The following is an 11,376-nucleotide window of genomic DNA, read 5'->3' as shown; positions in this document are numbered from 1 at the left end:
AGAGACTAGGATCTCTTTGTTCCCCAAGTTTTGTTGTTTTATGTGATTGAATAGTTTAAGAGGTTCACTTAAATCAAACTAGAAGAAACAGATGTACCCATTCTGAAAACCACTAATTGAGAACTTATAATATTTGTATATTTTCTTCAGATAAATCAGATATTGATTTTGCAAATTGTGCATAAGACTCTATATTAGATATTAACTTTTCTATATTATATATAGGTTAAACATGTTAACTACAAACTTCTGTGGGGATGTAGCTCAGATGGTAGAGCGCTCGCTTAGCATGCGAGAGGTACAGGGATCGATACCCCGCATCTCCATATCTTTTTGGTTATTTTCCTACTTTTTCCAGTATGTGGCTTTAGCGTAATAAAATCCCAATTATATTGAAATACAGTAAATAACTATTGATTAGACTATATTATATGATTGAATTCCTACGAGGCTTAACAAGAACAATGGTTATCCGAAATTATGATTGGATTCCTTGAACACAATTATTATACACAGGATAAATTATTGTATCACTGCCATCTATTTGTTGTACTATTACTCTATTAGATTTAAAATTTTCAAAAATACTAGCTAGAATTAATCTATTTTTCTCAAATGATATATTTGAATTAAATTGTAAGGATTAAATAGCGATTTCCTGAATTAGATTTCAGCAAATTTTTTAAACTGAAAAATGGAAATTCAAATTAATAAAGATAGATGATCTATGGCATTCAATTTTAAGGATGTTGCATTTTTTTCGTCAAATGATCAAATCCAAGCTTAAAAATCGAGCATTTTAAATCAAATTAATTATTTGTTAATATTTCTTACCTGTAATTTCAGAAATCATTGGAGCTACAAAAAAAAATTTGTTTGCAATAATAACATATCAAAATGCATAATATCTTTTTTTACTTTATTAGTCAAAAGAAAAAGTCTCAAAACCTAAAAATGCGCATAATGAAATTAATAAACCGATGTTGTAAAAAAAAAAAAATAACAAATAGATCGAAACCAGCTTCATCAACTCCAACGACAAACACAAGTCTTGCAACCCTCGATCAACTCCAACGACATACACAAGTCTTGCAACCCTCTTCACTTGGGGAGATCTTGATCAATTGCAGCAACATAGTCTTCCTCCTTCATATATAACAAGAGTCAATACTGAAGCTAAAAAGTAACTATTTTAACCGTAGAAAATGATCACTAACCTTTTCACTACCATCAAACTCTGAACCCTCAGATTTTTCACTCTCACTATCAGACCCATGGTTCTGGACCTCTGAAGGGATGGCGTAGGAGGAGGGCTCTGGACCATAAGGTCCATAAATTCTGCAAATAATTACCATCAACCACACAAATAGTAAAAAGATGATTACATTTTGTACATTGTAACATACCTCAAGAGGCACATCCACCCAAGGTACAATCTCCTTCATTGATCGATACTCTCCCCCTATCCGGCGACGGGCTATGTCCTCATGTATACCCCACCAGCCGTCTTCACGGCACCAGTAAAAGTAGTACTTGACATTAAGTGTTACACGCATATCCAAGACGTTTTTGTGTTTGATCCTCCTAATGATATGTTCTACTAACAAGCGAAGGAGAACATGGATCTTCAAGGTCTCTGCAGCCTAAAAAGAGAACAAGAGTAAGATCAGTCTAGTTCGAGCATTATTAGAACACAAGAAGTAAGCAAAGAAGCATGTAAGTGTGAGAGAGATTGTACGCTAGCAAATCACAAATCTTATTCAGGTCTTAGCTCAAACATAAATCACAGTAACTTCAAAAACATAAGCATGTAAGTGTGAAAACATCAATAAAAATCACTAGAATTCCCTATAAGCAATATCTCTAACGTTTATTGTGAAACTCTCGATACACTAAACGAACAAGCTAGAGAGATTGCACACAAGCAAAATCACAAAACCTGTTCAGGGATTCAGTTATATCACAGAGCTTCATGTATTTCACTCAAATCATCCTCCGACCAATCTCTATATATATGCTCAAATCTCAAACAAAATCAAAGAAATTCAAATTAATAAAGATAGATCATCAATGTATACATCATTGACATTCAATTTTAAGAATCCTACTATTTTCAATTGGGAAGTGCAATTTTGAATATAACCTTAGAAAGTGTAGATAATTACATTATCATTCCAATGGAATGAATTATGATATTTATAACAGACGAGGAGTTAAATGTAAAATATTAAAAAATTATATGATGAGATGATTTAAAATAATGTTCAACATGTGCACAGTACTCATCTAGTGTTGCATTTATTTAGTTAAATCCGAAATTCAGAAATCGAGCATTTTAAAGATAATAGATTAAGAAAATATATTAGCAGGTCAAGAAGACAAAAAATTTCAATATATCAACATATTACCGGTTATACGTAAATATGTTAGAAAATATATTAATAATTAGTATAGTTGTAAAAAAAAATTTTGTTTTGTGTTAATGAAGAAACATTTCATACAATTAGGAACCTTAGATAGCCAAATTAATATAATTTTTTTTGTATAACTAAGTTAATTTTGTAAATAGCCTATTATTAATTAAAATAAACTTTTATTACAATAAATACACTATATAAACAAGTATGTTTATCCATTTACAATAAATAAATATTGAATCATATTATCATGTAAATAATAATGATAAAATAAAAAGACCTAGAGAAAAAATTACACAAACTACTTTTTGATACAGAGTAAACTAGCTGTATATAATTTTTTAATTTTCAGCTTATCTGTATTTGTATTTGAGATTTTTGTCAACCAAGCTTAGCTGTATATAAAGTTAAAACAATGACTTTCTACATTAAGATGTAGTATTAAATTTATCATAGTAGTGTGAAAAATAGCATATAGGCCATAGTTTATTTGCCACTTGAACTATGTGACTCAATAATCAATCACGACTAGATCATATACTATTATGAAATAAATGTTAAACAAATTGCAAATAGGAGTTGTTAAAACCTATAGCACCAAAACGTTAAAACGAGGACAGCACATGTCAGTCTGTAAGTGTACGTATGTATGTATGCTTATTATATACACATATGCAGGGGCAAGAAGGATAACACAATATCCCAAAAAAACAATCTTCGATTTGAGCAGCCATGGTCTCGGTCGGAGAATTTCACAAGGGAGAAATCCATGGGAAACCTTATCTCCTATACCAAAACGTTATAAAGCCACAAATACACATCCCAAACTCCTCCGAGGAAAAAACCATAATCGAAAACCCATTACCAATCCAAAACGAAAGAGACTTCGTGGATTCCGGCGACAACCTCCCTCTTCCACCTCTTTTTACATGCCCTTCACTAAGATTCAACTTAACACTCGAGACTAATATATGGGATTATGATCTCAGACCTGATATTATGGAGCTCAAGATTTCCCATCTACTTGATGACAATTTGATGGATCATTATGAGAATCATGACATATTCCCTCTGTTTTGGTGCAACAACAAGGAAGCTGATCATCAAGGGAAGGATTGCAAGATTTGCGCATCCCAAAAGGTCGGCACAGACTACTATTACTGTGTCAAGTGTGATCAAAGGTACCACAAAGAATGTGTTGAGTCTCCACTTGAGATCAATTATCCTTCCCACCCCAAACATTCTCTCCAACTTTATTTTTCTGTGAAAACATCTACGCATTGCATCTTGTGCACACCAGAAGCAGATTGTATCATTTACTATTGTGCTCTTTGTGACATTTATATGCATCCTCTTTGTGCTCAGGCGGCAATACCTTTTTTTATAGACCAACCAAAAAGACATGACCATACCCTCTCCCTTTTCCCTAGACAAGCTTCCTTGACCTGCAATGTTTGCGGTTTGGTAGATAAACTTTATCTCACTTACGTCTGTCGTTCTATATGCGATTTCGTAGTCCATAGTGATTGTATCCATATCCCACAGACCATACGAATATCTCGTCATTTCCACCGTGTATCTTTCACTTCTTCTCTTCCATCAGGAAAGTGGTGTTGTGGAGTTTGCCGCCGAGAGATTGACAGTGATTATGGTGCATACACTTGCAATGTGTGTAGTGGCTATGCAGTTCACACAAGATGTGCAATGCGTAAGGATATATGGGATGGCATTGAACTCGAAGGAGTACCAGAAGACGAAGATGTTGAGCCTCCGTTCCGAAGGATAGCGGATGGAATAATACTTCACTTTTCTCACGGCTGTCATATGAAATTTGAGACCAATGGAGTTTACAAAGAAAACAAGTTTTGTCAAGCTTGTGTCCTTCCAACCAACGAGGAGAATTTTTATGTATGTGTGGAGGAATGTGACTTCATTCTACACGAAACATGCGCCAATGCTCCGCGGAAGAAGGTTCATCCATTACATCCTCATCCAATTGAACAAAAGGTTGTCCATGAAAACTATGTGTTCGGATGTGGTGCTTGTATGCGTGAGAGCAGTGGTTTCGGATATGTGTGTACCATCCAGGATTGTGACTACATGCTAGATGTAGTGTGTGCCTCGGTTTCTGAGCCGTTTGATTATCAAGGCCATCAACACCCTTTATTTCTAGCTGTAGACCCCAAAGAAACGACAATATGCCACATTTGCAAGTTTACGGGAGTTCAGAAGGTATTAAACTGCATTGAATGTGATTTTATTATATGTTTTAAGTGTGCTACCTTACCATACATGGTAAGGTATAAACATGATGAGCATTATCTCACATTTTGTCATGGAGATGAGGCAAGTGGCTCAGACGATTGGTGTGAGTTATGCGAAGGAAAATTAGCAATTGGAGGAAAAGAAGGGTTCTACAAGTGCAACGATTGCTCTACCACGCTTCATATTAATTGCTTAGTTGGCCCTGATCCATATATGAAACCCTATCATACTTTCCGAATGGATGAAGGTAATCAAGTACATTTTCACCGCAACAGTTCTGCAACCAGGCCAATTTGCAGAAAATGCAAAATCCGTTGTCCATATCCAATATATTTGGAAATCATAAATAATATGATCACTTCTTTTCTATGTAGACACCCAAAAAACGTAATGTAGGGAAATCCTTACAAGACACGACCATAGAACCATTGAGTTATGTTGTAACTAACAAGACTTGTTTTAATATGTATTTTTTGGTCTTTCTCGTTGAGTGTACGTTCATGGTTGTCCAACCTTGTTTGTTTGCATTTCAAATAATAATATTTCAAGCATTTAGTAGAACAGAGCAGTCAGTTCTGTGGATTCTCAAAGTCATAACTCTTTAGGGTTTTAGTAGCAACGTGTATGTTGTTGTTCTTAAACTATTCCCTAATCACAGTTTTCAACTCATCTAAGCCAATACAATCAATCTTCGACCTTATCAAGTCTCATGTATACTCACTCATCTGATTATATCAATTTTCAAAAAAAAAAAAATTGTTCTCAATTCAAGTTGTGAATACTTCAACAATCTAACAAACATTTTGATACGGATTTGAAATGATTTTCATGGACTCCTCTAATAGTCTTCTACCGCCGCTTCAAAGTAGTGAGACTGCCAGTTTCTTCTTTGAAAGGCTGAGTTGACACATCCGATAAAGCTGGGATCCTCGAAACACTTCCTTTCCCTTTTCTCGCATTTGGACCGATCACTTCGATCATGTACCTCCACCCATCAATCGGTCTTCTTCTACTGAATATGTGTTGCTTTATAAAACTTGCTATCTGCATGCAAATCAATCAGAAATTTCAAGAACATGATGAAGAAATCTAGAAGAAAGTCACAACAAGCTTTTGAATCGTTTCTATTGGAAGAGATCAGACTTGATGTATAGACCACCAATGGGATCATTTGTATGAAGATTTGGGGTGGTTGTACCTGAAATTTGCAAAAGGCAGTCCGACGATCAAATTCTTGGAGAAGTATGTCTTCTTCTCTTTGTGACATTTCCCAGAGATTTCCATCTTGTTCCTTTGCTGTTGATTCCCAACCATCAGGCTTGTTCTTCATTTCAGATCCACTCGAAACCTCCAATTTGTCAAAATCATGGTCTACCGAGTCGAAAATCCTGAATGTTTTTTTAACCATCAAATGATCAAACTCACCAACAAGAAGTCAACCGATCGTCCAAAAAAACACATCTAATATTATAAACACAACAAAGCATCCCAAGATAATTGAAACACCAAGATATATCCCTATAGCAAAACCTCTATAACCGTTTAATATGAATCTTAAATAAACATACTTGAGAGAGAGATTGTGCACTAGCAAATCACAATCTTATTCAGGTCTTAGCTCAAACAATAAATCACAGCAACTTCAAAACATGCAAGTGTGAAAACATATCAATCAAAATCACCAGAATTCCCCATAGCAATCTCTCTAACGTTTATTGTGAAACTCAATACACTAAACGAACATGCTAGAGAGATTGTACACAGGCAAAATCACAAAAGCTGTTCAGGGATTCACCTAAAACGTTAAATCACAGAGCTAGCATGTACTTCACTTAAATCATCCTCCGAGAAATCTCTATATGCTCAATCTCAAACAAAATCATAGAACCATTTCAAGGATTAGCTAAACCACAGCCCAGTGAAATTAACACAAGACTGATCGAACAAAACCCTAAAAAATCGAAATTAAAAATTGAATATAGGGGAAAAATCAGAAATCATTACTCAGAGCAACTATCAAGAAGCCGATCAATATCATCAGCTCCCCCACCAGATCCTGAATCTCCCAGTTTAGCTTCTTCCAATTTCTCAATCTCCTTAACCCACAAAGAAGCATGAACTCTTTGCTTCTTCAACCTATAATCCTTCTTCATCGTCTCCAAACTATAAAGCGATGATGATGATTCTCCTCCATCATCAATCTTCACTTCTCTCTTCTCCACTTTACCACTCTTCTTCCCTCTCCTCTCGTTCCAATGCTCATTCATATCCTCCACGAACGCCTTCGCTTCCACATCGGTTTCTTCCATCTTCGCCGTCGAATCGAAGTTCACGTCTTTCTCCCATGGAGCTCGGCTCTTATCCGTGAGATCATCTGGTAACCAAGCTGATTCCCATGCGTCGTTCCATTTGTCTTCATCGTTTCGAGGCTTCGTTGACATCAGATTGACGAGAATCGACGGGAGATTCGAACTGGGATGCGAAGCAATTGGATTTTTGGTTGTGTTTCTTGCGATCAATCCTACTACACGATGAAGAGACTTCATCTTCTTCTTCCTCAGTTACGAAAATGGAAGAACAAAGCTCTTCTACTGTGTTCTACAGATCGATAATGGCGTTTAAGATTAGTAAATTCATAAACCCTACGAGAGATTTAAGAAGAATTGGGCCTTCACATTATAGGCCCAATTTAGTAGATGGGCTTTTTTAAAAACATCACATTTCTTTTTCTTTTTGCGTTGTTCTGATTGATTATGATCTAAATACAGCCTTTGTGGAAACAAAAAAAATAAAATAAAAAACTAAAAACAGCCTAAAAGCAAAAGAAGCTAAACGAAGGGTAGTACGAAAAAATGTGTAACTTGTAAGCAAGAGATTGAGATATCTTAGAGGACACATCTAGAAAGACATAACATTTGCCCCTCCTTACCCCAACAAAAAAACAAAAGTGACGCTTTCTTTTTTCTTGGTCGTCATGACAAAACACTTAAGAACCAACGCTGTAAAGTAAAGTGAATCTAAACGATTCGACCTGTAAAAAAAAAAAAAAAAAAGGAAAGGAAAAGCAGAACAAATATAGAAAAAAGTAAGAACTATGAACAAAGGACCAAAAGATGGCTAGATTATTAGAAGAAGAAAAAAAAAACATATTTGATTAAAATCACATACAACATTGTTAACCAGATCTGGCAAACTCTAAAAAAGCTTTCAACTTTTAACGAACATATTGTAATCTGTTTCAGTTTTCTTTTTCTTTTTTGGAATCCACTTTTTCTGGTCTCTACACAATACAGGGATGATTGTATTCAAATCGAAAAATTTGTAAGGAAAGAAAATAAGGAAGAGGAAGAAGAAGAAGAAGCATAATAAAGGTTGGAGCTTGGGGGGACCTTCAACAATGGAGTCTTTCTTGACTGACTTGTGAGCTAACCCATCAACAAGAATCTGGAGGGTATTCAAATGGACAGTATTATAATTTTTCTGTTGTTTCAGCAACCCATCACCGCGCAATTGTACACGAAGTTGGGAGAATGTTTCCTGTCAAGCAATGTCCAATGTGGTGGACCGCCTTCACTCGGTATCCAAGAATTCAGCTCTATGAACCCACCTCCCGAGTACTTCGGTCCACCTATAACAATCAACCGCTCTCCACAAGCTCTGAAAGCAAGTCCCCATCCGTTAACCGAGCCAGCTCTTTCAGGCAATCTTCCAATAGTGAACCATTTCTTATTCTCCTTGTCATACTTCCTCACTTCCATATCAGCATGATCAGCAGCATACAATTGGTTATTTACAACAGCAACAAGAGGAGGTGCTTCTGCTGCTGGTGACATATCAGCTTGATCAGCACGGCTTCTTGGAGGCGACAAGTCAGGGACTTGCGTCCATTTCTTGGTCTCCAAATCATATTCTTCACCGCAGGTCAAGACTTTCGAATCAGCACCACCGATTCCTCCAATCACATAGAACTTCCCATCCATGAAAACTCCCGAACACATCTTCCTCGGTTTGTACATCCTCGGAAGAGTTACCCAGGTCTGAAGCTCAGAATTATACAACTCCGCAAAATCAAGAATCTTTCCCTGGGAGTCACAACCACCAGCGAATATAGCAATCTCTCCAAGGCTCGCGGATCCAAACAAACACCTCGGAGAGTTCATCTTCATACCAGAAGACCAAGAATTAGTCAGAAGGCTGTATCTGTATATTACATGAGAAGCAAAATCATCTTTTCCTAAGACAAGCAGGTCTGTCCCAACGGCCAGAGACTCCTTATCGGTACACATGAAGGTAACACTGGAAGGCATTGTTGGCAACTGCATCCACTTTCTCTCGACAGGATCGAACGCAACCCATTCCAAGAGCTGGCATGAGAAGTAAACCCAATGTTCAACAAACCCGTTTTGTCTCCTGACTCTATAAATCTCTCCGGTCTTCACCAAAGAACGGAAGTTCCGGTTCACAGAAGCAATTGAACCGTAATCAGACCTGGAGCAACGGATCAAACAGTCTATGGAGTTGTCCCGACCAATCTCATTGATAAGAGAATGCGAATCAGATGAATCACCACCGTTTTCATTAGAATCAGATTGCTCTTGCTCCTGCCTCGATGATGAGCCGTCACCATTCACAGCATCTGCTTGCTCTTCCCCACTCAACGAATAGTCAGAAGAATCGCTATCGTACGTAATCGAAAAACCCATTAACTTAAGTGATTTGGTCTGTCTAATCTCACCAACAACCTCCTCCAAAGCTCGTTTACCATTATTAACGAGCTTAGTCTCAGAGACGACATCATCATCATCATCCTCTGGATACATGTAAGACTTAGACCACTTGGATTCAGAAAGACGAGAGCTTGAGAAAACCCTTGAACTCAAACACGAATCTGGTGATCGATCTTCCAACATATCTTCCAACAATTTTGCTCTTTAGATGATGATATGAAATCAGATCAATCCCGGAACCCGAATCAACAAGTCTTCAAATTTCGAATCCAAAACCATTCGGGATGGATTCAGATTGTAGAATTAAAACCAAATCACCTAATTAAAAAATCAGTTCAGCAAGAACAAATCAACACACACCCCCAAACACACGTAAAGTTCCCAGCTTTACAAGATCCAGATCTCCAGATTCCAACCCAATTTCACACAAAAAGAGAGGGGAAGACAAGAAAAATCAAACCCGGAAACTCAAATCATCTTCTTCGATCCCCCGATCTGGTTCTTGAATCCATCTGCTGAAGAAGGAATAAAAAAAAAAAAAAATGATACTTTTTAAGATTAAACAAAGAAGAGGTTTGGTTTGGTTGATTAATTAAACAGATTATTATAATTATTACGAAACAGAGATTGGAGGAAGAGAGGACTTACGAGATTTGGGATAGAAGAAGAAGAAGATAGGAGAATTATAATAATTATAAATTATACTAAAAGCTTTAAGAAGAGCTGTTTCTGTTCTTCGCGTTTTCTTTCTTTCTTTCTTCTTTCTCTCTATCGTCTCTTTTGATTCGCTCTGCGAATCAGAGTGAAGCTTTGGTTTCTCAGAGAGCTTCAAAGTTAAAAAATCTTTGGGAGGAACAATTCTCTATTTTTCTCTCTCTTGTTTATTCCTCTTTTATTAACTTTTTTTCAATTTTAATATGCAAATTTTTTAAATGCAGTCAAATTTAATTTAATATTATATATATTTAAAAACGGAACTGAATTAAATTAAATTATATAATATTTATATAGTTCCTTTTTCATCAACCTATATTATAAAGTTGAAAAGAAAAACAAATACTAGTTAGAGAACTAAACTACTATATTAATTTTGGTTTTTCTTTTTCTTCTCCAAAACTTAGATGATTTGCTTTGGTTATCTGTCATAAAGAAGAAAGTTTTTTTAATTTTATTTTTTGGGGTTAAAGAACAAAGAAAAGAGTTAGATTTGGTTTTTAATATCTTCTAAAAAGGTAAAATCAGGAGACCTAAACGATTAGCCACCTTTAAATTACTATTTTTAAGTTTTTTGTTTAGTTAGTAGAAAAGGCTTAATCTCCCCTTTAGTGACGTTTTTGGACCAATTTGGTTTTCTTAAATTGTGATGAAGACATTTTGATTCTGGATAATTTAAAAAAAAAAAACACAAAAATATATGTTGATGGAAATAAATTGGATTGTGTGTAATTGTTAGCAGGATGAGGAAATCGGGAAAAAGAAACAATCTACTTTTCAGCGTTGAATGCAGATGGTTCAGAGTACTTCAGCTGTTAAATTTCAGTGGTCAAAAGGAATTTAATTTACTTGCAGAAGAAAATAAAATAAAAAGTTGTTTTACAAAATCCCACGTCATTGAATTTTATTATCTTTATCTATTTTACATCCTTTATATCATGAAAGTACAATATATTTTCATACAAATTGACGAATGCTTGTATACGATCAGAATCATAATATAACTGATAAATACATAGAAAATAAATGTCAGTGACGAAACGAAGTACCATTTCTTCTTTTACAAACAAAAAAAAAGTACAATTTTTTTTAATCCAAATATATTTTCATTATATTTGATGATTGTCGTTATACGGATATGATCAGAAATATATTATTTTTAAGATTACCGAATAATAACATAATTAAACATGATGGCGGGAAAAAACAGAAAAAAAACCGTTATCAACTACCTAAAGAAACAAAACGGTAGA

General features: G+C 35.4%; 2 protein-coding genes, 1 non-coding gene and 1 pseudogene across 6 annotated transcripts; 2 read left to right on the top strand and 2 right to left on the bottom strand.

Moving 5' to 3' along the window:
* The first annotated feature begins 253 nt into the window (after window positions 1-253).
* TRNAA-AGC (transfer RNA alanine (anticodon AGC)) lies at window positions 254-326 on the top strand. Its single transcript has one exon. It is a non-coding gene; the product is annotated as a tRNA-Ala (tRNA).
* Window positions 327-3,110: 2,784 nt separating this feature from the next.
* LOC104790059 (uncharacterized) lies at window positions 3,111-4,795 on the top strand (annotated as a pseudogene). The gene has a single exon (XR_015560250.1). The product of XR_015560250.1 is annotated as an uncharacterized LOC104790059 (transcript).
* A 599-nt stretch (window positions 4,796-5,394) lies between these two features.
* Window positions 5,395-7,412, bottom strand: LOC104790058 (protein GAMETE CELL DEFECTIVE 1, mitochondrial). Of its 2 annotated transcripts, none has more exons than XR_015560249.1 (3): window positions 6,478-7,306; window positions 5,881-6,070; window positions 5,395-5,726 (listed from the first exon to the last, which is right to left on the bottom strand). XR_015560249.1 is itself a non-coding variant. In XM_010515756.3 (3 exons), exons 1-3 carry the CDS (start codon window positions 7,226-7,228, stop codon window positions 5,532-5,534), a joined length of 927 nt encoding a protein of 308 aa, XP_010514058.1. In that variant the 5' UTR covers window positions 7,229-7,412; the 3' UTR covers window positions 5,395-5,531. The 2 variants fall into 2 exon arrangements, 1 of the variants encoding a protein (XP_010514058.1); XM_010515756.3 differs by having other exon boundaries at window positions 6,687-7,412.
* Window positions 7,413-7,807: 395 nt separating this feature from the next.
* Window positions 7,808-10,518, bottom strand: LOC104790057 (F-box/kelch-repeat protein SKIP11). 2 transcript variants are annotated; one of them, XM_010515754.2, is made up of 2 exons: window positions 10,058-10,518; window positions 7,808-9,924 (listed from the first exon to the last, which is right to left on the bottom strand). In XM_010515754.2, the coding sequence occupies exon 2, from the start codon at window positions 9,590-9,592 to the stop codon at window positions 8,171-8,173; it is 1,422 nt and encodes a 473-aa protein (XP_010514056.1). In that variant the 5' UTR covers window positions 9,593-9,924; window positions 10,058-10,518; the 3' UTR covers window positions 7,808-8,170. The 2 variants fall into 2 exon arrangements, with proteins under 2 accessions (XP_010514056.1, XP_010514057.1); XM_010515755.3 differs by having other exon boundaries at window positions 7,808-9,921; window positions 10,058-10,306.
* Between the last annotated feature and the right edge of the window lie 858 nt (window positions 10,519-11,376).

Source organism: Camelina sativa, chromosome 6 (assembly GCF_030686135.1).
Source record: "Camelina sativa cultivar CO46 ecotype springtype chromosome 6, ASM3068613v1".
NCBI classification, from domain to species: domain Eukaryota; kingdom Viridiplantae; phylum Streptophyta; class Magnoliopsida; order Brassicales; family Brassicaceae; genus Camelina; species Camelina sativa.
The sequence above is the reverse complement of the archived record's forward strand: the minus strand, read 5'-3'. Positions and strand labels throughout refer to the sequence as shown.